Source organism: Xyrauchen texanus, chromosome 24 (assembly GCF_025860055.1).
Source record: "Xyrauchen texanus isolate HMW12.3.18 chromosome 24, RBS_HiC_50CHRs, whole genome shotgun sequence".
Taxonomy (NCBI): domain Eukaryota; kingdom Metazoa; phylum Chordata; class Actinopteri; order Cypriniformes; family Catostomidae; genus Xyrauchen; species Xyrauchen texanus.
This window is the reverse complement of record NC_068299.1, coordinates 22,754,156-22,780,469: the sequence shown is the minus strand read 5'-3', so window position 1 is coordinate 22,780,469 and position 26,314 is coordinate 22,754,156. Positions and strand designations below refer to the sequence as shown.

At 38.9% G+C, this 26,314-nt stretch overlaps 1 protein-coding gene across 1 annotated transcript in view; it reads left to right on the top strand.

Annotated features, from left to right (window-relative positions):
• Window positions 1-26,314, top strand: part of LOC127617678 (pro-neuregulin-3, membrane-bound isoform-like) — a 535,607-nt gene that overhangs the window by 474,755 nt on the left and 34,538 nt on the right. Inside the window, exon 4 of the mRNA XM_052089706.1 lies at window positions 6,250-6,276. Within this exon, the coding sequence (XP_051945666.1) occupies window positions 6,250-6,276 (27 nt within the window). The remainder of the gene's footprint in view (window positions 1-6,249; window positions 6,277-26,314) is intronic.

The following is a 26,314-nucleotide window of genomic DNA, read 5'->3' as shown; positions in this document are numbered from 1 at the left end:
GGAGCCTAAACAGCCTCTATCTATAGTGTGCCTCTTGAGACCAGGGGATTGAGGTTTACACACTGCACAGCTATCTACCAGCGGGCTACCGTTACATTAGCAGATGTCTCACAACACCCTTAGTCAACACTTCTGAAGATTCCTCTCCTCATTTGACACAATTTTAGAAAGTATTGAAGAAAAATATGATGCCTTTCTATTTACAGTGTCTGTGTTCCAAAACCTAGTGAGCTGTTTACATAGCAACATTTTATGGCATCATATGCATTGTAGGGTTATTCCATATATAATTTAGAGATGTGGACTCAATCAGTTAAAATGAGTAATTTGCACGCATGCTAAATTTAGGAGGGAATTTAGGGTCTCGAAATATGTGAGCTATGGACTAGATTAAACTGTCCTTGTTGTACCTTATTAGGTAATGAAATGTATAAGGGAATTAGTCACGTTCAACAACCATTATAAATTAGATAAATGACAAATAACTAGAGTATTTGTCTTTAATAGATTCTCCACCATTGAAATCATAATACAACGTCTAGTTTTATCAGCTCACAATTTCTACTGTAAGGAATTAGCTTTAAAAATTGAATTATGATGTATTCACTTATTGGAATAATATTATTCTCATGGCTTATTGAAAATAATATCACATGTATTTAGGTACAGCTTTGAAGCAAAATCTTTCAAAAACAGGGATGAGATTATTTATCAAAATATACCACAGTCAAATCGTCTTTGAATACAGACAAACTTTATTCATATTCTAAACATTAATCTAATCAAACATATATATATATATACATGAGACAGGTTGGTGAGTAGTGACAGAATGTGAAATTACTGATCAGTACAGTGAAGATGAACTTTATGGAGTCTGTTAACAATACCTTAAGAACCTTTTCATCCTCCTTTGAGTCTACATCGATTTGCTATCGGATTACCCAAAATATATAATCAATTCACCAGCACATGAACACAATTTTAGAGGTGTTACTTGCGTGTCCTGGCGTCCTTTGTTGTTCGGTTCTTGGTCGAAAGTTCGTTCCGTCGATGCTATATGATCGAATTTATCGTCTGGTATGAATTATGTTAGCTGTGAAGCAAGGCCTTCTCATGGGTTTGTGAACAGTAGAGCGTGATGAGCTTTCTCGGGACCTAGAGTCCCGAGCTCCCTTGCATCTCACATGGCATGAGTTTGGTTCCGGCGAGATGCAGTGCAGTGGTCGGAAGAGCAAACACGGAGGAAGAGTGTTCAGAGAGCAGAGTCAAGAGGAAGAGAGAGTTCTTCCTGTTTGGAACTCTTTGAACTGAAATTGGCCGCATCCCCAAAGGTGTCCTGTGCAAATCAGAAGTGACTTTTCAGAGTCACATGGTCAACTGGGCTGTCTTTTCCGACCATTGAGTTATGGTCCTTTGTTTCAGACTCTTAAACATTTCCCGCTTGAAAAATAGTGCATATTTAATCATGAACTTTATATCTTGCAAATGGTACAAGAGACATGAAATTCATTGTCATTAGATTTTTCTTCATACACAAACAAATATTTACATACTAAACATGACATGCTTTTATGGATATTATTCGCGTAGGTAATAAAACATGAAAATCTCTGGTTACAAAATCATATTGGTTTTACACATCATTGCATTTTATTAAGTTAAACCTTATAGTTACCGTTCTTAATAGAATGAGATAAATCATACAAAATTAAAGATTATATTTATCAATTATAGGTGATTGCACATTGCTACAGACATTTTAAAGAGGTACATCAGGCTCTAATCATTAATTTGTCAGTTATACAAACGTTCAATTAAATAAAGGTATTATTCGTTTTATGATCCCTGTTTATTTTATCTGACTCCAATTATAAAAGTTTCCAAGGATATATTAATGTTCCAATCGTAATTATTATTATTATAAAATTTGGTTTAACATTTGATCATCGTATTTAACTCTATTTGATATTATACTCGTTCATTCAGATTCATGTCGCTTAGAGAGTCTCGTGCCGGGCGTGTACGCGGATCTCACAGTCACAAATACGCCAGTATTGGTCATTAAAACATTCATTTACTAAATACTAATTAGATGGCTGCTTACGCTTGCTCTATTATCTAAAAGTATTCTGTTTAGTCCCCTTAGATAGTAAACACTTATTTAGAGTAACATTATTTTTACCTAGAGGTCATGACCACTAAATTTACAAAGATAGACCAACAATACCCAAGTTAAAATAACTTTATATAATCATGCCATAGTTTCCTATTTACACTTAGCTAGAAAATATTATAATAGCCAGAGGTTTAGACTTCACCCTATTTAGTCTTGGCCGACAACTTCATTTTGAGCCTGTACACTCTAAGTACACTAGAAATAATGCAAATTCGTTAGTCAGAGCTCTAAAGTCTCAGTCAATGTGCCTCATGCTCCACTCAGAACTGAGCTTCGAACCTGGTCGTTGATTTGTGGAAACATGAACGCAATCTACTAAAGACAATAGTTTCAGAGCAAATCAGAATAAACTCAAATGTAAATATTTAATTACCACATAAAATAATACATTCATCAATTCAAATTAGATAATAATAAGTCAAATTTAGACATTTTATCAAAACATAATAAATTAGATTTGCATACCTGGTAGAGAAACTACACACAAAGTTTTCTGTGTGGGTCTTCTGGCTACAGAGTCCCCGAGCTCCTCTGCCATCCTTCCTTAAGTACCAAATTATTATATTGTTATTTCAGATGTGTATGTTTGATGTTATTTAGGATTTGGTTTACAATTTAGGGAGTTGTAAGAAGACCTTTGAAACTTGTGATTGAGTAGGTAATTTGATGTTTACAAAGAAAGCACCTAATCTGCATAAAGCATCTGGTCTGGGAGGGGTCATTAAGATCTGGGAGGGTTCATGCCCCTGATGGAATACAGTATTTTACTAAGTTCTGAAATCTTACTTGTGATTTGACGTAGCTGAAAGGGAATGAGACCATTTTGCCAGTTGCACTGAGACCTCTGGAATGATACCAAACATGTATTATCACAAAACCTTTTACATTACAGAACAGGTTAAGTCATAACTTAGTTGTTGGTGTCCTTAAAGTGATCTGAGGTGAGAGAGGGGGCAAATGTTAGTGAGATTTGCATTTTATGGTCCTTAATCAGTAACCCCCCCCTCCCAGAATTGAATGTATCCTTCAAAGAGAAGACAATTCTATAATGCATTGACACATAATGTGTTATCGCATAAGCATTGACACATAATATGTTATCGCATAAGAGAGAAAGTAATTTTGGAACAACATGAAGATGACAGCATTTTCATTTTTTGGTGAACTATCAATTAAAAATACCCAGAAACCAAAACACTGATCTAAAGAACTTAATGTATTATCAGGGCCTTTTTAATCTCAAAAGAACTATACAGCTTACTCAAGAAAAGCAAAAAAAAAAAAAAATGTAATATAAGAACAGGGTTCTTTGCTGAAACTAATGTGCTGCCTAAGGGACCATTGAAGAACCTTTATTTTTAAGGTTTATCATTACGAGACAATAATGGAAGTAAAGACAACATTTGAAGTAAACCATTCAGTTATAGTCATATTCAAGATCTGAAAGTGATGGCATTTAAAATGTGTCTGAACTGGCAAAATGGAATCTATCTTACTTCTGACAGGGAGTTGTCAGTGGAGGTGTGTGTGTCTACTGACAAAAGAAAAGTGATAAGGAAAAAAAAAGTAGTTGATTAAGACACTGTGTGGTAGTCAAACAAAATGTGTTTAGCAATTTTATCTTTTTCGTGTTTATTTATATATTTTTTATTTTTTGTCCAACCATTGGTAGATATAAAATTAGTCTGACAGTATTTTAGTCCTTATTATTATGTTGCATTGCAAAAATCCTTAGCATTTACAATGGATTAACAATAGCATTACAAGGCTACAGGGTGCGATTACATTTAAAAGGAGAAATCACCCCACTTACCCTTGAAATGGTACAGAAAAGAGTTACTGCAAAGTTCCAGAAAGACTTTATAAACCTCTCCATGGTAAGACAGATAAATACCTAAGACAGTCTAATTTAATAGATTAATGTTTTGTCTCTGTTTCAATGCTAGCCCTCATCCCCATTCAACTTCAGGGGACATTAAAAACAATTTGAGGCACATCCCCTGTGCTCCTGTGACTGAAGCAATTAAATGTGAGTGTTTTTTTCTCAAGGACGACAAGAGAAGCATCAGCAGCCATGTCCATATTTCTGTCTCAGGAACAGAAATGATCTCAAGTGAGATACTGAGCACTGCATAAAATCAGCTATAATATACATTATGAGCCAACAATGGAAAAACTTGATTCTTTATGTTTAATCAAGTGGCCAGGGATTTTATTCTGAGCATCCAGTAACATAAGGAACAGATATGGTATTAGAGTCCTTGGTTGTTTTGAGGGAGGTTTTAGAAGGAGAAAATGTCCCTAAAGGCTCATAGCTTTTAACAAGCAACTTCAGAAGGTCTTATTTTTGGCTCCTTATGTGTGAGTGTTTGTGAATAAGGGAAGTAAATGGTCTTGAAACCCCACAGTCTGCACCTGCCTCAGTCTGTCTTTCCTAACACTATGACATCACAGCACAGCCACCTTTATGCTGAATAGCCACATTACTCGATCACTTTTTCCTGTAAGGTCGGAATTTTCGGCACACAGCCAATGATCTCATGAAGCCTTACATTTGATATGGATGAAAGATCATCTCACCATGGATTGTTCACAACATTATAGAGAGTTGCACACCCACAGGTTATGTTTATGTATTCTATTGTGGGTACTGACAGTTTTTAAAGACACTCTGGAGGGAATTCAATGAGTTTGTTAGAATTCCCAAATACAGACTCTCAAGGACACCAATCTAACTTCTGTGTTTGTTGCAACACACCCACATAGTGACTGCCACCACCTCTATTCATGTTCTTCCATATTTTACTATGACATAATTTTTCTGTCAGACTGAAATCTGAATTTTGTTTTTGGTGGTATATGAACCTTCAATTCAGACCAACATTCTAAACTCTTATACAGTCAATTCACCCCAATTTGATTGCATGCCAAGAAGGAGTAGAGAATGTCTCATGAAAAAAAAATGAAATATAATTTGTGAGCCTGACCAATGTCTTTTTTAAGAGCATGGTTCTTATCCTTCTGCTGTCAACACATTCACAGATCCTCAAGAGATACACTATTTTACTTAGAGTTCATCCTGTTTGCCCATCTGTATTAAAGAGAAGCAAAAATAAAATAAAATGCCATGTTCTCCTAAATCAGAGACAGAGCATACCTGAAGGATGGAAGCACCGCCTCCATATCCTCATCTCCTGGGAATTCTCAGAAAAATTTAAGATACATTCCAAGTACCTGATTTGCATTAGACATAAGAACATGTGAAATATTTTAGCTAAGGGCAAAGACAATAAAATCAGTAAATCAATTATCTTATCACAGCTGTCCAGGGTTCCCGAAGTCAACCTGGAATATATCAGGAACATTAAGAATTGCAATATGCAATGTCTGGAAAAGTCATAAGCAATTAATAGAATCTTAGAAATTCATGGAATAGCCATGGAAGTATTGGAAACATTCAGTATATACTGAATATTTTTCTGGTTTATACATATAGCATATATGATAAATATGTTGTGTTATTTGTTTTGCTATTTGTTTTTGTTTTGTATATCTGTTTCCAGTAATCATGAACGACTTGCAAAGTCATGAAAAGGTTATGGTAATGTATTGGTCAAAATTGGTGGGAAATACACTACATATCAACTATCATCCTAATTTCTTTGTAAATCAGGCCCTGGAATTGCAGTGATAGTGTAATTGCTGGTCTACATCCTGATCCATAACAAAGGTTTGTTCCATGAATGTCATGAACAGCTCTCCATCCGCAATCAGTGGTAGCTATAATGGCTTTATTTTATCTGTAAGTGTTGAATGGAAGACTCGCTCTACATTTCAGCCATTATGTTGCTTCACATAATGGGGCCAAGAAAGGGTTTTACACATAAGTTGTACACATAAGAGCTAAAACATGGCTCTTACGTAAATAGTAACCCACTTTAAATGTGTTTGCTTTGAGAAAAGAATGCAAAAATGAGTGTTTTTTCACATCTGCTTTCTCTCTCTTTCTCTTCTTTTCCTTCCCTCCCCGCCTCCTTCAATGCTGCCCTCGCCTATCTTCACTGGACCAGTGGATCACTTGGGTATTGAATTCATGGGTAAGAAAAAGAAAGCTTTTTCTTATTGGCACAGTAATGAATCATGCTTACAGAGTGTATGCCAGCCAAGGCAGCCATGTGTCTGTTTTTGTGTAGCCGTACCTCTCTTTTGATTGCATGTGTTTGAATGTGAACGTTGTTATCCCTTTTGACTGTTCATTATATGTGGGCTAAAATGCTGTTTTCCCTTCTTGACTTCTCACAACAACTAGCTTCTATGTATAATTCCTAGATTCTTTAAGAATGAGCCCATATTTAAATTGATGTATTTTAGTGATAAAGCTGATTCATACAGATTTGACTGGAGTAGAATGCATAAGAACAAGTTGTGCTGCATTTATCAAAGTGTAACAGACATAAGTTCACTTATATTGTGGCTATATATGTGCTGTAGGGCAGGGTCAGAATATAAGGGCTTGGGGCAAGAATGCCACCAAGAGTAGCTACATTTTCCAGCTATTTAAAATATAGGGACAAAAAAATGCCCCTGTAGTGAATTCCTCATTCCTTTTTATAATAATGGTTATTTAACCTTTGATATACAGTATTTCACAATATTCTATTCTAGGCTTATTTAGTAATGGGTTTATATACCGTAGGGACCATTTCAATTTATTGATTCATTTAAAGTATTTGACATAAATGGATGATCATTACCCCTGAAAATCTGTTACAGGTGGAAAATATTGCCCTTTAATAAAACAAAAATAATATGTTTTACTTGTGTTCAGTGATTAGTAATGGAGGGCAAATTATAAATGTACAGTTGTGGTGTCAGCACGATGCCTGCCAGTTACTGTTACTGTCTGTATGAGTAACACTGATATTATGGTCTAATAAATTGTATTGACCAGAAATATGTAAGCTAGGAGTTCAGTTCTCTAGATAAATCACGAGAGTAGGCAAGTGTACATATTTTAGTTGTTTTTGGCAAATAAAATACAGAAAAGCATATGTACATCACACAATCTAAATGAATTATTTAATATTCTTTATTACAACATATCCCAACCAGGTGCAATTCAACAAGTTTCATATGACAAGCAATCAGTCGGTTCATACTGAATGCGCAACTGCTGCATGACGTGACACGATCCCAGAACTCGACAAAATGCAACATGATCGGCATGTTCGCGAAGTCGCCATGTTGTGCCCCTCTGTGGGCATTCCACCCTTAAATTGAAGCTCACCCATATCCTTATATTCAAAAATACTTCCCACTTTGGCTACTGGAGACACTGCTTGAAATGTAATAACCACAGACCCAGTTTAGCACAAGAAATGTCAACCTATTATTTCTAAATTTACTCATCTGTTTGCAAAATAGCCTGTCACTTGTCATGATCTCAGCTGGTTAAGTCAAAAACTTAGTGTGGCATTGGGGGCGTGGTCATATGTCCCGGCTTTGGAGGAGAATGCTATTATGGAGTACTCACCCCTGAACAAAGTCTTCAAGACCCTCACAAGCATCCAGCAGAGCCAGCAACAAGCCCTCATGGAGGTACGCCGGGAGCAGGAACAACTTCCAAGTCCTGCTCCAGGTACAAGCGGTGGACTGGCAGCTGCTCCAGAGCCTTATCGCCAGGGAGAGGCTGGCGCTTTGACCTCCCCGGAGCCTACCCCACCAGTGGCCCTAATAAAGATGGGGCCAAATGATGATCCAGAGGCCTTCCTCGACCTGTTCGAGAAGACAGCACAGGTTTTCAGGTGGCCTCCCGATCAGTGGGCGGCCCGCCTGTTGCCCTAACTCTCCGTGGAGGCACAGCTAGCAGCACAGTAACTTCCCGCTGCCAGCCTCCTTGATTGCAGCCACCTGAAGAAGGCCATCCACCACCTCCTACTCCCCCTGTCTGCCTCTGCTATTCCCCCCAGGTTGGCGAGACCGCCCCCACGAGTGGAAGGAAGGAAGACCTGGGCTGGTCTGCCTGAGCTGTGGGGAAGCTGGACACAGCCAGGTGCGGTGTCCAGTGATGGAGGTGGGGACACTGGTTTGTATCCCCGAAACTCCACAGGCCACCCCAATTGGGCAGGGCCGTATCGGATACCGGTAAGAGTAAAAGGGGATACACATCAAGCTTCGGTGGATACTGGTTGTTCTCAAACCTCGATCCACCAACACTTGGTGCAAGGCGGGGTACTGGATAAGAACAAACGTGATATTCACAAGTATCCAGTGGTTACCATTGGGATATGATTTGGGGAAAAAGGTATACAGTTGAGGCTGCGGTTAATCCCTGCCTCACCCATCCACAAATTTTGTGAACCAATTGGCCTGGCTTTAAAAATCAATTGAGGTTAATGTCTGTTGATGGGTCCTGCAAAGTAGTGTAGCATTGTGTGTCATGTGAGGATCTGTCAGGATGACGCAGATGAGGAAATTCACGTTCTCAGGGGCTTCCCTGAGGGGGATTTTTTGCCAACTTTGAACCGCAAAATGGCCCATTTCTTTTGGCTGGGAATTAACGGCGATGTACACAAATGGTGTGCGGCGTGCCGTGAATGTCAGTTGGCGACTCCACAGGCCATCCCAAAAGTGCCATTGTGCCCTCTGCCATTGATTGAGGTCCCATTAGAGAGAATTGCCATTGCCAATTACCTCATTCGGCCATTAGAATGGACAGCACGTGGACATCGCTTTGTATTAGTTCTGGTGGAATATGCAACGTGATATCTGGAAGCAGTGCCTCTATGCAACATCTCAGCACACTCTTCAAAATTATCTCCTGAGTGGGAATTCCAAAGGCAATCCTCACTGAACAACATTCATATCACGTACACTTTGCGAACTAAATGAATTTTTAGGCATTAAATCAATTTGCACCAGCGTTTATCACCCACAAACCGACGGGTTGGTCAAATGATTTTAGAAAACCTTAAAATTCATTATTCGTAAGTTCGTACACAAAGATGCTAAGAATTGGGATAAATGGCTCAAACCCCTGCTGTTTGCATTACGAGAGGTGCCGCAAGATTTCACAGGGATTTCCCCATTTGAGCTACTCTATGGGGGCCGGCCACGCAGCGTGCTTGATGTCTTACGGGAAGCTTAGGAGGGAAGGACCTGTGTATAGTAAAAACCAAATTCAAAATGTTCTTGACCTTAGAAAAAAATCCACATTTTGAGGCAAGTAACACAGGAGAATTTGCTCCAAGCGCAAGAACGTCAACACTGACTGTACCTCAGGGGCACTTGACTATGGGAATTCACACAGGGAGAAAAAGTGCTTGTATTGCTGCCCACATCAAGCTCCAAATTACTCACCAATTGGCAAGGACCCTTCGAGGTTACACAACGGTTCAGAGATCTTGATTTTGAGGTTAGGCAAATGGATAGGAGAGGGGCACATCAAATCTACCACCTCAACCTCCTCAAACAATGGAGGGAGGCGGTGCCTGTAGCCTAGAAGACAGTAGTTCTGGAGAGGGTGGAGCTCGGGATGGAGGTATCTCCCAAATCAAGTTCATTCACCCCAGTCCCTTGCGGAGACCACCTCTCACTGTAGCAGCTTACAGACATTGACTTGTTGCAAGCGGAATTCGCTGACATGTTTTAACCCCTACCTGGTCGCACGAACCTCATAGAGCACCATATCGAGACCACCTCGGGGGTGGTGGTTCGTAGCCACCCCATCATCTTCCTGAACCCAAGAAAAAGGTTGTTCAGGAAGAATTAGAGGCAACTGAAGAATTAGTTCTGGTACCGAAGAGTGACGGCTCAGTCCGGTTCTGTGTTGACTACCGGAAAGTGTCTCCTGACTTCTCCATTTCTCACAAACTAAGATCCTTTACACTTATTACATGTAAGAGATTGTATTGCTTGTTGCTTAATCATGTAGCATCTAGTTACGACACAGTTCAATTTTCTTGGTATAGTTTTTTCAAACCCATCTGAATTTCTTTCTTCTGTGGAATACAAGTGAAGATGTTAGGGATTGACAGCCTCAGTCAGATTCACTTTCATTGTATGGAAATAAATAATAATAATAATAAAAAAAAGAGCAGCATCATTATTTGTCATAATGTCTCTTCTTGTGTTTCACGGCAGACATAAATTCATATGGGTTTGGAAAGATGTGGGTGAGTAAATCAGAAAATGATTTAAAATTTTGTGTCAACTCTTTAAATAATTACTTGCTAAGTCATTCTTTATATGTTTGTGTTTTATCTGTTAAGAACATTGTCATGCAAAGAGAACTTGATTTACTTTAACGTGATTTCATCTCATGACATGGAGAGAGAAGAATCTATCAGTATTTTGATTATAGAGCTTGAAATATTCTCAAGGCTGTAGATTGATGGGCAAGTATGGGTAACAGCCAGATGGATTTTGTTCATGTTGATTTCCAATTTTCATTGAAGAGGCCTGCAGCAGGCCTCTTCCAGAAGGTTCTTGATTGAGAGGAGCAGGCTCTTCAATTGCTTGGATATCAGGATTTTGATATCTTTTTTCTCTTTGTCCAACTAAACTCTCCAAGATAAACTCACCTCTGTCAGCACTCTTCACTGAAAACCCTAATAAGTTCATTGCACTCAATTATTTAAGTTATATTAACTTGGTTTTCAAGTAGAGTGAACTTAACTATTTAAGTTGATTTAACTAAATGCAAGTAGACTTAACTCAGATTTTAATTTAAACATTGTTGTTTCTACTGTTGTACATTTTAATTGCATTTTTTTAAATTTTAGATTAAAGAACAGCAAAGCTCAAATTAAGATGATAACTGATTATAGGTCAGTTATTAAATAATTATTAACAGAAATACATATGTGCACTTCAGCTGCACAAAGAGAACTAAGATAGTTTCACCAGGCTCCAACTTGACCAAAGAGACACAGATCACCCTAATGGTGACATTACAACAAACATCTATTTACAACAAAGCATAAATAATACAACAAAAGAGCTAAAACAACTATGAATTCTTAATAACAATTATTTCGATTCCCCAATCTGTTCCCTCTCACCAAGAAAACATAATTCAAGCAGCAAGGGATTGTGGGTATTCTCCGTAGCCTACATTATGTACTCAATAGTTTGTTATTATCACTTCAAATCTTAAGTCTATGGATTTTTAAGATATATAAGTACAATGAATGATATATTTGAGTTATGAATCCAAAACTTGACATTTCAAGTAATATTTAAGACTTTTAATATTTAACTTGTTTTTTACAGTAATGACAACTTTAGGGTTTATGGTGTTGTAGACACTTTGTTCTTAGTAACTGATTTCATCAAGGTAATGTTTGAACTGGAAACAACAGCAAAAAAAATTGCTGAGCTACAGCTGGTTTTAATCAAGGGGCTCTGTTTTCATACCTGTGCTATCCAATTTTCATTTCATGCTAAATCTAAGTGCAATTATCTTACTTGGGTAACATACAACTGGCTGTGGGTGTAAGTTTTGGGCATATGCATGCAAACAGTGAGTGCATTCATAAAATATATATTAAAGGTCCATGTAAATGAAGTGGCCAATGTCTAATTTGCTATTTTTGTGAACGTTAAGTCTTAAGATAAGTCTCTGCATTTAAGATATCTGAGACCCACTGTCACGTTCCCCTGTTGTCTGCCCTGTGTTCTGTGTCTCACCAGTCTATTGTTTAGAACTACATTTCCCACAATCCACCTGCCGTCATCACTGCCATTTTGTGTCATTGTTCACACCTGTTTATCATTTGTAATCATCCTGTCCTTGTGTATTTATACCCTGGTTCTTTGTTCTGTCTTTGTCAATCGTTTAATGTTGTTGTTAGCCTGGTATGTGTTCCCTGCCCGAGTTTTCAGTTTTGTTTCATCGTGTTCCTAGTTTTATGTTTATTTCCCCATTGAGGGTTTTCCTTTGTGTTTATTGGTTTGACTGTTTAAATAAAGTGAGCCTGCATTTAGATCCGCTCTCCTCGTCTGCTTCGCTACCTCATTCTTAACAGAACGATTGAACCACAAAATGGCAGTGATGACGGCAGGTGGATTGTGGGAAATGTAGTTCTAAACAATAGACTGGTGAGACACAGAACACAGGGCAGACAACAGGGGAACGTGACACCCACATCTATTCTCTGTGCAAAATCTCAGTCCAACTCAACTCGGTCCTTGCTTTTGCAGTTTGAGGATTCCACCAGCAGGTGCTTTTAAAGCATATGTCTATGGAATTACAGTAGAATTACATGTTCCTGACAATTACACTTAATATTAGCCGTGATGTTTTGTGTCAGTAGAGGAATATGATTACATTTACTTACATTCTCTATGATAATAGAGCCTACATCCAGTTAGTCCCGACAAGCAACACCTTCCATGCAGATAAAGAGCATGTCACAGAGTCTAACTTTTATTCAAGAAGACTGTAGTTACTATGATTCTGTTTTTAATGGGGTAGTCAGCCAGTTTTCTTTAGTAGTCATATTAATACTTCTACTAGTCTTTTCTAGTCTTACTTTTAAACTAATTTTATATAAGTAATCTTTTATTACTTTTTACTACCCAACATCTTATGAATAGGCTGTTTTCTTTTTGCCAACCCACTTACATCTAGCTTGCACAAAATTATCAAACACTGTGCTTAAGACGTAGTGCTCTTAAAATAGAGACCATCAACTTATTGTCTTACAGAGGCCTGAATCCAGCACTTCAGGTTTTGTATAATTTTAATTCATGAAAAATTCAAACTTTTATGACTCGTTTGAGGTCTAGATTTAAATGTAACATTTATTTATGTTTTATTGTTACGACCCTCCTATGACTCGTACCCGTCTAGGGCCTTTAGGAGGAGAACACATATAACCATCTCAGACACGTCACACTATAACACTGAATGACTTTCGGGGTGGTATGCACTAGATATACGATGTTCGATAGACAAAGACTTCAATGTTTGCGTAAAAACTCGTGAGTCCCTTGATCTGTTTGGACAACTTTCGGAAGTCCGAACGTTGAAAAGAACTTGATCAACGCTTTCAAAACAACAGGAGCCGTAATCTTCCATAACGGAATAGCTTCAGGAAATCTGGTCGCTCTACACATAATAGTACAGAGATATTGGTTACCTGCCTTCGTTTTCGGTAACGGTCCGACACAGTCAATCAGTACCTCCTCAAACGCTTCTCCAATGACTGGAATTGGAGACAGGGGAGCGGGCGAGATAACCTGATTCGGCTTTCCTGCAATTTGACACGTATGACATGTACGACAAAATTTTGCCACATCACGTTTCAGTCCAGGCCAAAATAAATGCTGCAGAATACGATGGTAAGTTTTAGTTACCCCTAAATGTCCAGAGAGCAAATGTTCATGCGCTAAACTCAAAACATGAGAACGATATCAGAGTGGAACTACCACTTGGTATACCACGTTCCGATCTAGATCCTCTTCAACTTTAGAACACCACTTTCGCATAAGCAAACCATTGTCTCTGAAATATGCAGTATTTCTTTTCTTAGCAGACTCACAACTTATCACGGCTGATAAACATTTCTTCAAAGAAGAATCATCATTTTGTGCTATCACAATCTGGGAATGAGTAACTGGTAAATTTAACGAAACAAAACTTTCTAATACATTCTCTGAATTCTTGACCTTAGGAACGTTTTCAGAAATTGTATTCGTCTCTAAAATTTTCCCACACTCTGCCAACACATCTCCCATCAGTGAATCAGCCAAGTCAACTTCACCCACTGTTTTAGCTGATTGAGCACGAGTCACGGCACAGGAAGAAAACACTTCAGGGTGCTGAATGACAACATCACCTATCAAACAAACCTGTGGAACATCAGTCACTTCTGGAACTGGCAAAATTTTGCCTCCAGCTAAATCATTTCCCAGTATGAGAGTTATTCCTTTAACAGGAAGTGATTTCCGAATTCCAACTCGTACAACACCTGAAAGTAGAGAACATCGTAAGTGTACATTATGCAAAGGCACAGACACTACTTGCATTTCTATTCCACGAATCAACACACTTGAGCCACAATATGATTCGTCAGAGAACGGTAATACATCAGACAGCAAAATGGACTGCATTGCCCCAGTATCTCGGAGAATACAGATTTCTTTCCCATCCTCTTCTTCTCCAGATAAGGAAACAAAACCTAACATCACGAAAGGTTTATAACTTATGTCACAAACATCAGTACCACCTGACAAGTCAGACGGCAGTACAGTCTTCACTAATGCAACACTTTTCGGAGTCTTAGACTGCAATTTACGCATAAGCACCGGACAATCAGCAATCAAATGTCCTGGTTTATGACCGTAAAAACAATCCCTTAGCTCTTTTGATTTCGACATTCCAGCTTTCTCTCGGAAACCTTGAGTTTCAGACGGAGTAGTGGTCATGCGCTTTTCAGTACGAGTCACGAAAAATACCCCCTTATGAGTGAGCATAAATTCATCTGCTAACACATCAGCATGCGCTAACGAACTAACCTTCTGTTCGTTCAAATAAACGACCACACGTTCGGATAAACATCCTTTAAACTGCTCCAGCAAAATTAATTCTCTTAAGGAATTGAAATCATCAGTCTTAGTTGCACTGCACCATTTATCAAAGAGAAGAGCTTTCTCTCTGGAAAATTCAACAAATGTTTGAGACGAGTTCTTCTTATGGCCTCTAAATTTCTGCCTATATGCTTCTGGGACTAATTCGTAAGCACATAGAATTGCTAATTTTACAGCGTCATAGTTCAAACTGTCCTCTAAGGAAAGAGTAGAGAACACCTCTATATAACAAAACAGCAATAACAAAGACCAGCAATCCTTTGGCCAATGAAAAGACATAGCAATGCGCTCAAAAGCACTAAAGTAGGAATTAATCTCAGCTTCACGAAAAAGTGGCACTAGTATAATATTTTTAGTAACATCGAATGAGTTGGTTGCTACGGACGAACAGACGTCGGGGCAACAGTGGGAGGAGACACTACAGAAGGAGTACGATCAACAGTGGCAGCGGGACTAACACGAGGGAGATCTGGTAGCGCTGCGGAGCCTCCCACAATTCGCACTGCGTCAAGCTCCAGCTGTCGCATTTTTACCTGTTTCTCCGCCTCGATCTCGAATTACGAACTTGTAATCGCAAATCGATTTCCGCCTGCCGAGCCTGTATTTTCTCCTGAGATTCAAACTGCAAACGAGCCAAACGGACTTTAAGTCTCGTTTCGCTTTTTGAGCCAACAGACATAGGGGAGAATGGTTTAAACGGAGGTAAACTCACCCTAGCATCAGCCTCAACCTCCGCCATAGGCGTTAGCTCCTCCTCGCTCACCTTTTCACTCCCCTCAGATGCATCCATCTCCACACTGATCCGCACTGATTTCTCCTGCAATACCAGCACATTCAACTCCACCAAACGGTTAAGTATCACAGACTTAATCTCCTTCTTAAGTGACTGTTTACTTACTGAAATCTGAAAATGACTTGCTATCCTCAACAAATCATCCTTCCTACAACCATCCAATTCCTCTTGTGAAGGACTATCAAGAAACCTTTCTAATATGAACATCCTAGCGACGATAGAACAACCGCACGCACAAATCCTCAACACACACAGTGATATAGAAGACAGTGTCATGAACTGGTTATCTGTTAATTCAGTTAAATCCTGGACGAGCCCCCATTATGTTACGACCCTCCTATGACTCGTACCCGTCTAGGGCCTTTAGGAGGGGAACACATATAACCATCTCAGACACGTCACACTATAACACTGAATGAGGTGAGAAAACACGAGAGACCACTGAATATATTTTAATAAATATATAATGAATAAAGATATACCATAACAGAACCAACCACAAAGGAAAAAGGGGAAAATGAATTGTGCCAAAGAAATGAAAGTAACATAAACATAAAGGATATCTAACACATTAAACAGCTAATACTATAATACAAAGAAAACCCAAAAGAAAAGTCTTCAATGTCCAAGACGTCATAACTAAAACTACACTAACTAAAAAACCATAAATACAGCGGGTGGCACAATTCCCTAACTAGTGTTTTTATACAGATGGGTTTCACTATGTGTGTACAATGTATGTCATGTGACAAACTTACTTATCCCCTTCTTCTTTGTAGACCGCCACGTTCACAAAGGAGAAGGTTTTGGACGCAGCCAAAACAAGGAACAATGAACATACATGTGAACCACGATAAAACACATAACAGTTTCTCCGTGAGAAATGTCTCAAGCAAAACCTCTCAATCTCCAGCCTCTCTTAAGATAAAGGTTCTCTAAAACTCTAAACGGCTTTCAATCACAAAGCAAATCTAAGGCATAGTTTGTATCGCCAATGTTCTCTCAATACAAGGTTCTCTCTCAGCTTGCAGCAGCATGGTCTTTAAATATCCACTTCACCAGGTGTCACTCATCACGCTAATGCAGATCCCGCCTTCCAAGGCGTGGCCACTCATCGTCTTAAATGACAAGTACGATAGCCAATCCGCAACAACCTAAGAAATTGAGAGTGAGAGAAACAAATAGATCGGAAAAACATAATCCCCCCCCCCCCCCACACAACTATAAACGTTCTTACGGACGTAACAGTTATACTCAATATTATATGTGTATATTGTGATCTATATTGTTGTCAACCAAGTATTTATTTAGTATACATTATTAAATACAGTTATGTAAATTTAGCTTAATACTCACCCATTTTCAAATCCATGGTTAAATGCAAGATTAGAACTTTGTGGCTTTTACATCAGATCCAGGACACTGGCTGGTACATTTAGAGGGAGAAGTTATTTGATATGAAGAGGGGTTCTGTGGGCTGGCACCCAGTGAGGAAGAGTGATCTGGCTCCAGGGAGTAGGTTTAGTACCTTGACCAAAAATCAGAGCTATTTGAGAAGGAAAAAGGATACATGGAAGACCCCAGTTGTCTCAAATAATCAGGCTAGCAAACCCCATCAAATCAGGTTTACATGGGAAATTTCTAACTATGGTCTCAAATCCTTCAACTGACAGAATAGACCACAGTTTTGTATAAATACCTATGTAAGATGCTTATACAGTTTGAGTAAGTAGTCATTGTAGGGCTATACGTTTAGGAGCAGGTTTGGTTATTAGCAATAATTATCATAGATAATTATCGATTATTAAAATCAATAGAACAATGATTAGAATCAATCTTAGCTTTTTAATCCTTTAAATCAACAATCATCGAAGACAACCATCAATTATCAAATTCAATAGAATATTATTATTATGACAATAATGAATTATTAAAATTAATGGAACATTGATTAGAATTAACACTAGCTTATTGATCCTTCAAATTCAACAATCATCAAAGATAATTGTCAATTATAAAAAAACTTAGAAGATTAATAAGGATTAGTATCTCCAGTGCACCACCCTGGAATCAGGGACTAATAACCAGACAGTATAACAGTCTTAATATTAGATTGTTTTCTTAAGAAAAGGGACATCCAGAGAGCATCAATATTCAAAAGGAAACAACGAAGGCTTGAATCCGAGCACTGGCATCCCCTGCCAGCCTTTGACACATGTGTATGCAAAACAAACCAAAACACTTATATTTGAAATATACATATTTTTTTATTGATGCACAGGGCTTGAATTTCGGTGCGGGAATGCGGGGATTGCGCATAATTTAAGCCATTCCCACAAGGTTAGCTTTTGTAGTGCGAGAAATTCCCGCACAAATATATTTGCTTCATCTCAGAGCAAATGATTAAAAAATAAATTCACAGATGCGAGAAAAAAGATGTTAAACTGTATTTTATTTTCGAATTTAATACCTCAATCAGCGCTGGGCCGGCATTCTCTTCATCTGAGCCCTGGCTGTTACAGACAGATCATGTTTCACGCTGTCAATGCAGTGGTCTGCGTTGCGCTGATCTTATCCACACTATCGAGTGTAGGTGCAGCATTCTAACATTTTGAGTCATAATGAGCTGTTTGTGAAGAAATGATCCGCTTCCAAATAATGTCATTTTAATCACGCAATTGAAACATTAAAAACCATCTTGCTTTTTATGGTGTGCGAGTGAAAGAGCGCGGCAGCAACGAACCAACTGATCAGCTTACAGCGTAACAACATTGAATTCTCAGCCGAACAGCTGATCATGATAGCTGTACAGGGCGCCTTATTATTCATCTCCATAAATATATCTAGTAGTAAAGCAAGGGCTAGAAATCAATTAATCTTTTGCTGATACTTCCTTGTCATCATGGAGCGCAGTTCATTGTTGCATAGCAACGACAGACGCCACGGGAGAGCATGCGCTTGTGGAAAGGAGTTCTTATATATCAATATCAATTTGAAGGAGAGCATGGCGTATTTTGTATGAAGTTAAAAAAAAAAAAGCAAAGAACTGAACTGAACTGAAACACATGAACGACACTGAAATAGAGAGACATTAATATATAGCCTAGGCCTAGTTTAAACTGAGGTCTTAATGTCAATTTGAAGAAGAGCATGGTGTATTTTGTATAAAGTTTTTTTGTTGTTGTTGTTATTAACTGTTTTGAGAACTGGAAATGCACAATTCATGCATACAAATCTGTATATATTAATAAATGAAGATGATGAAATTAGCAATGCATCAAAAGTTACCCCCTCCCCCCCCATAATCTTTAGATCCCCCCCATGTGACCCATGTAAGGGGGAATTCCCCCCCAATTGAAAAAACGAAATTCAGGCCCTGGATGCAGTAATATCAATTAATAATCAATACAATGCAGTCCTTAAACTTCCGACTTACAACTAAAAACTAAACAGTGACATGATTAGATATGATAACCAAAATAAGCCTATAACACATGAGGTGTGTGTGTGTGTGTGTGTGTGTGTGTGTGTGTGTGTGTGTGTGTGTGTGTGTGTGTGTGTGTGTGTGTGTGTGTGTGTGTGTGTGTGTATTTATCACTTTGTGGGGACCAAATGTCCCCATAAGGATAGTAAAACCCAAAATGTTTGACCTTGTGGGGACATTTTGTCGGTCCCCATGAGGAAAACAGCTTATAAATCATACTAAATTATGTTTTTTGAAAATGTAAAAATGCAGAAAGTTTTCTGTGAGGGTTAGGTTTAGGGGTAGGGTTAGGGTATAGAATATAAAGTTTGTACAGTATAAAAACCATTATGTCTATGGAAAGTCCCCATAAAACATGGAAACACAACTGTGTGTGTGTGTGTGTGTGTGTGTGTGTGTGTGTGTGTGTGTGTGTGTGTGTGTGTGTGTGTGTGTGTGAGAGAGAGAAAGGAGTGACGTGCACAAAATGGCGGACGTGACTCTCATGGAGTGAAATTCACGCCAGATTTCCGGGCAGAGAATAAGGTAAAAAAATGTAATATTCCGGCAGCTGGGGCGCAAAAAATATTCTGTGAAATAACGGAAAATAACTTCATTTTCCATAATTAAAATACAGTTGGTAGCTTTAGAATAACATAGAAAAACTTTAAATTGTTAGTATGGACATAAGCCTTTATATAATGAGCTACATATTTAATTATATATAATTATTGTCATTTTACATAAATTTGTCTGTAATTTTAGAAAACAGAAAAAATAAAGTCTGTTGGGTTGTTAATTTTGTCACGTTCCTCTGTTGTCTACCCTGTGTTCTGTGTCTCACTATTCACATTCATGTCATGTTTCCTTGTCTGCTCCGTGTTTTCCATTTCACCCATCACCGTTCACGCTCCATGTCACGTTTTCCTTGTTGTCCGCCCCGTGTTTCACTGTCCTTGTCTAAAACTACATTTCCCACAATTCTCGGCCTCCCTCACTGCCTGCACTCATCATGGTTCTCACCTGTGTCTAATCCAGTCATCACTCCCTGTGTATTTAAGCCCTGCTTTTTGTTCACTCCCTGTCGATTGTTGAATGTTCATGTCTGGTTTCTTGTTGTGCATTTGCCCTTGTTTCCTGCCCTTCGTGTTCATTCTTCCAGCTGTGTGTTCGTTTGTGTTTAGTTAAGTTTTTCCCATCGTGGACTGTTCTTTTGTTCTTGTGTTTGTTTATTTTGCTAGTTTGTTAATAAAACCTGCTTTTGGATCCACAACCCCTGTCTGCCTTCTCCTGCTTCCTGCATTCGTTACAAATTTACAGATAATGTCTGTAATTTTACAGAGTTTTTAAAATAAATAAATAAATAAAAAACGAATACTAGTGTTAATTTTGAATTTTTTTAATTTAGTCTTAGTCTTGTGTCAAATGTCCTTTTTAGTTTTATCATATTTAGTCAACCTTATCATGTTTTTTTTTTAGTCAAGTTTTAGTTGACAAAGTCTGGGCATTTTAGTGTAGTTTTAGTGATTGAAAACTGTTGATATTTTATAACATATGTTATATTAACATTTTAATCATTTTAAAAATGTGTAGCTGTAAGAGTATTATTGATAAGCATTTGTCAATCTACAGTAGTCTATCCAAAACATATATATATATATATATATATCTTATCAAGATGATCTCATCAACAATGCAACATGTTGCGAGCTGCAGAGAGTGGGGTCTGAGAGACGAGCATCTCCGTGTTAGAGTGCGCATCAGTCGCGGAATATTACATGTCTCCCGGTCTCGACTCACGCTCAGATTGGGTCTCTTCTGCGATTGGTTGAAGCAGCTCTGACCACACAGAGAATGACAGTTTTGGAGTTTTTGCTTTTTTACATTTCTCACTCCTGTATTATATGAACTTTAATTAAGGATGAAATAAAGATATATCACCAAGCTGTGATCTGTGATTCTATCAGACACTCGCTCCTCTTGTCTCGTGTGTCATCATTATAGTTTTATATGATCTCATGTTGAAAATTTTATTAAGTCATATAACAGTAGAAGTACTCCTTTTTATTTTACTACTAGAATTGTTGTATTGTTTTTGTTAGAATAAAGGAGATACCATGTTGACATATTTGTTTATAATGTGGTACATTTGACATTTTGAAAGGATAAAAGAGAGATAGAGATTGTATTGCCACAGTACGACTGTGTTAGGCCTGCCTTTGTCTTGTATCTGAATATATGAGGCCCAACATCATTAAGGAGACATTTATTCAATCAAAACATTTTAACTAATTACATTTTTTCAAGCTTATTTTATTCATTTTTTACCCTTTTATATGTGAAATTTTCAAGTTTGAAAACCCCTAGGCTAGTAGACTGTTGCAGAGCCCACATCAGTGCAAAGCAGTGGAGAGGGCCTAAGTGTTTTTATTCTCCCATCTGAAAGAACATGAATGCTAAGAAATGTTCAGAGCTTCCTTTATATCACACAGCTGTAGGACTCAGCATGATAGATTGTTTAAGCTTTCACTTAACATTTGTTTCGTATGCAATTGTTTGATAGCTGCCATGTGCACACTCAGAGCTCAGAATGATACCTGTGAAGAAAGTGTCACTTCCTCTGTGCAGCAAAGGCAAAGAGTGGACTAAATGAATGAAAGAGGGTAGAGTGATTGGTGTAGGCCTTTGAAGACCACATACAGAGCTTGCTTTCCCTTTTAGTGATGATGAGAGAAATAGGAGAAGATAGAAATGAAAGTATTCTTCGAGAATTTTTTTGGGGGAAAAAATTTAAATATACAGAGACGCTGTAATGATTTATAAAGTAAATTATCTTTCCATTAGAAGTTTTAACTTACTAAAGTAAAATTATTGCTAGACCCCTGGGAAGTCAGAACCTATTAGTTTTTAGTTTTTGTGAGTTTTATAGACTTTCATCTATATCTTTCCTGTTTGAGTGATTTACAGCGATTGCTGGTTATTTGCAAAAAAAAATCCTTGTTGGATTCAGGTTATAACCAAACCTATATCCATCAATGCTTTGTTCAAAATGGGGCATTGTATTTAAACAATAGGGGGAGGGGGAGGTGTGTGTACAGGGATATTTACGATTATCCTGCAGTGACCATCACTATTCTATTTCAGGGTCAAAAGCATAACATTGAGGCTGTGGTTTGTTCCTGCCTCACCCATCCACTCATTTTGGGAACTAGTTGGCCGGCTTTTCCCAATTGTTAAAGCGGTTGTTTGCGGATGGGTCCTGTAATGCAGTGGGATGGTGTGAGGTGTGAAATACGCTGAAGGGGGAGGCAGAGCTGGGGCCCTCTACATCAGCTCCGCATCAGGATGACGTAAGAGAGGGGGAAGCCTCGCCTCCCACTGGGGATTTGCCCCTGGAGCAGATGCGAGACGAAACTCTTAAGAACAAGTTTGACCAAGTGAAAGTAATTGATATTCAGCCACCCATATTTGTATTTCTCAATTATAAACGATCGGTTTTATCGAGTGATGCAGGATGCCCAGACAAAAGAAGATACAACCCAGTTGTTAGTACCAAGGAGCTGTTGGGAAATGTTGTTCCAGGCAGCTCATCATAATCTGATGACTGGTCACTTGGGACAGTGGAAAACATTAAGGCATCTCATGGCCCATTTCTATTGGCCGGTTATTCGTGGGGATGTTAACCGTTTGTGTGCAACATGCCGAGAATGTCAGCCAGTGAATCCGCTGGCCACTCCAAAAGCACCACCCCGCACTCTTCTGTTGATCGAGGTTCCCTTTGACAGAGTTGGCATGAACCTCATTGGACCTTTAGAATGATCAGCATGCAGGCATCACTTTGTGTTGGTTCTGGTGGACTATGCAACATGATACTTGGAAGCAGTGCCTCTTCAGAACATCTCAGCATGTAGTGTTGTGGAGGCACACTTCAGAATAATCTCCTGAGTGGGGGCACTACTTTCATGTCACGTACACTACGTGAGCTGTACGGATTATTAGGTATTAAATCAATTCAGACAAGTGTGCACCATCCACAAATGGACAGCTTAGTTGAATAATTGAATAAGACCTTAAAAAATGTTATTCGTAAGTTGGGTAATTGGGACAGGTGGCTCAAACCTCTGTTATTTGCAGTACGAGAGTTCATGCGAGCCTCCAGGGGGTTTTCCCTATTTGAATTATTAAATGGTCGTAAGCCCCATGGCGTGTTAGACTTCATGAAGGAAAATTTGGAGGAGGGACCTTCACAAAGCAAAAATGAAATTCAATACATTCTTGACCTGAGAGCAAAACTCGAGGCGACTATCACAGAAGGATTTGCTACTGGCACAAGAATGTCAGTCCCGGCTGTATAACGTGGGAGCTCGGCTATGGGAATTTGCACCGTTAGATAAAGTACTTGCATTACTGTCCACATCGAGCTCTAAATTACTTCCGGAGAGGGAGGAGCTTGTCCGGGAGAGTCTAAAATCCAATCGGTTCACCCTTGTCCCTTGCGGAGACCACCTCTCGCCGTCACAATGTACGGAGGTTGCCAGGTTGCAAAATAATTTCTCTGACATGTTCTTGTCTCTCCCCGGCCGCATTAATCTCATAAAACACCACATTGAGACAACTCAAGTAATAATTACAGTAATAATTGGCAGCAGCAAATGCAACATCTGAGGGCGTATCTGAAGTCGCTACGACGAGCAGGGCTCACAGCAAATGCGAAGAAGTGCACAATTGGATGGGTGGAGGTACGGTATCTGGGGTTTCACTTGGGTCACGGGCAGGTGTGACCACAGTTTCTGGGGCTGGCCAGCTACTTTCGAAGGTTTCTAATATTGCTGACGTCACTAGCCTGCTGACTGATACCACTAAAAAGAGAGCCCCAGACCCGGTCCAGTGGACGGAGTCGTGCCGACAAGCTTTCACACAGGTAAAAGTTGCACTTTGTGGCAGGCCACTTCTGCATTCCCCTGATTTCTCTCTCCCTCTTGTTTTACAGATGGAGGCATCAGACGGGGGCTGGCTGCTGTTCTGTCCCAAGAGGTGGAGGAGCGCCCGGTGCTATACATTAGTTGAAAGCTCTCTATGAGATAGACGATGTACAGCACCATAGAGGAGTGTTTGGCCATGAAGTGGGTGGTCCTCACTCTCCCCTACTATTTGTTGGGATGAGCATTCACCCTCTGTTCAAACCATGGCCCACTCTAATGGCTGCCCCACTCTAATGGCTCCACCGCATGAAGGATGCCAATGCCTGGATCACCCGTTGGTACCTTGCACTCCAGCCATTTAAGTCTGAGGTGGTCCACAGACCGGGGGCACAGATGGCTATTACGGACGTCCTCTCCAGAAAAGGGGCAGTCCGGATGGTTTCCCCGGCCTGAGATGGGTGGTGGGGGTATGTGGATATGAGGGTGTGGTCGAGCGCCCATCTGGGGAGAAAGAAAGCGGTAGGAACATCCACCTGAGATGGACTGTGAATAATTACCATCTGTTTGTTCACTGTGAGAGTTGGAGGAGATAAAAAGATGGCCAGATCACAGAGAGAGGAGAGAGACAGGCTTCGTGTCTGTCCCCTTAGAGAGAGTCTTGTGTTGTGTGAAGCTGAAAAGCAGACTATTTATTTGATTGAAGCTGAAAAGCAGACTGTTTATTTGAGTGAAGCTGAAAAGCCGTCTTCTGTTTTGAGTGAAGCTGTAATTGGTTATTTGTGAATAATTCGGACTCACGTGAACTGTGGAAACCGGTTCCCACTTCCTCCTTTATCTGCCCAACCTGAACCAAATATATATAACGAACTGTAAGCTGTTAGTGTCATAATGACATGTGCATGTTCATTAATTGTTTATGGTTCATTGAACAAGCATGGAAAACATTGTTTAAACAAATAAAGATCTTAAAATTTATTTGGATTTTTACAAAATTATTTTTAAATACAGTGTCCTGAAAAAGTGACGAAAAAGGGAGTTTATAATGTTTTACCTTGTGAATTTCATTTGTTATTTTTTTTTTATGTACAGTAATTTCAAATCAGATAATTGGAATATACTCCAAAAAAGTTGAGACAGGAGCAATTTAAGACTAATAACAATTTTACAAGACAAATTAAAAAGGCAATGTGAAACAAGAGATATTATACAGGTGAAGCAATCATGTCATAGTATATAAGGAGCCTCCAAAAACAATCTAGTCAAGAGCTAGGATCATTTGACACTTTTAAATTTTTCAAATGATGCTTCAGCAAATAATCCTGCACTTTGTGAACAATGTTCCCCAAAGATAAATCAGAAGAATTTTGGGCATTTCATCCTCTAAAGTGCACAATATATTGAAAATATTCAAGGAATATGGTCAAATCTTGGTGCGTAAATGGCAAGACGAAAACCACTTCTGAATGTGCGTGATCCAACCCGATCTCATGAAAAGTTTGACATAATTTACGAGTTTTGGCTATTTATAAGTTACAGCTATTTTGTAAGGTCTCACACAATGTTGTTCACATAAACTCGTACAACTTCATCACGTGCAAATTCCTGGATGTCTAATGCAGAAATAAGCACGATTTCCATGAATGAGTCATTAAGGACATACTTATTAATATTATGAACTTACCCAAACCCCTTATCTAAACTTAACCAATCAGTAGAATGTGTAAACATGATAGGAAGCTGTTGTGTGTGACAGAAGCAGAAGTAATTGTCACGCATTAGATGGAAACGGTGTCCAGTGACATCATTGGCTGTAGTGAAAGTCATTGGAATTCAAACGAGTGCGGACACACAATACCATACATATTAGCTAAATTTAGAAAAGTCAGACAAATTCTGTTGGTTTCACTGTGAGAGTGTATTGCGTGATCTTTGATCCCTCAGACATCACTGTCTTAAAAAAATTATTAATCTGTAATGGATGAACATGAGCTTGGGATTACTTTAGTAAACCTTTGTTAGTCAACACCATTCACTGCTGCATCCACAGATGCAAGTTAAGACTTTACTATACAAAGCAGAAGTCCTACATCAACACAGTTGCCAACAACGCTGCCAACTACTCTGGGCTCGATCTCATCTTGGAAAGTAGAAAAGTGGAACCATGGTTTTTGGTCTGATGAGTCCATATTTCAAATCATTTTTTAAAAACACAGCCGTTGTGTTCTCCGGGCCAAAGAGTAAAAGGACCATCCAAGCTGATCAGCATCAGGTAGGAGTCCCAGAGGGAATGGAGAGACAGAGTATGGTGGAATGCCAGGATGGGCCTGAGTCTGCTCAACATAGCAGGCCATAAGATGGAAATC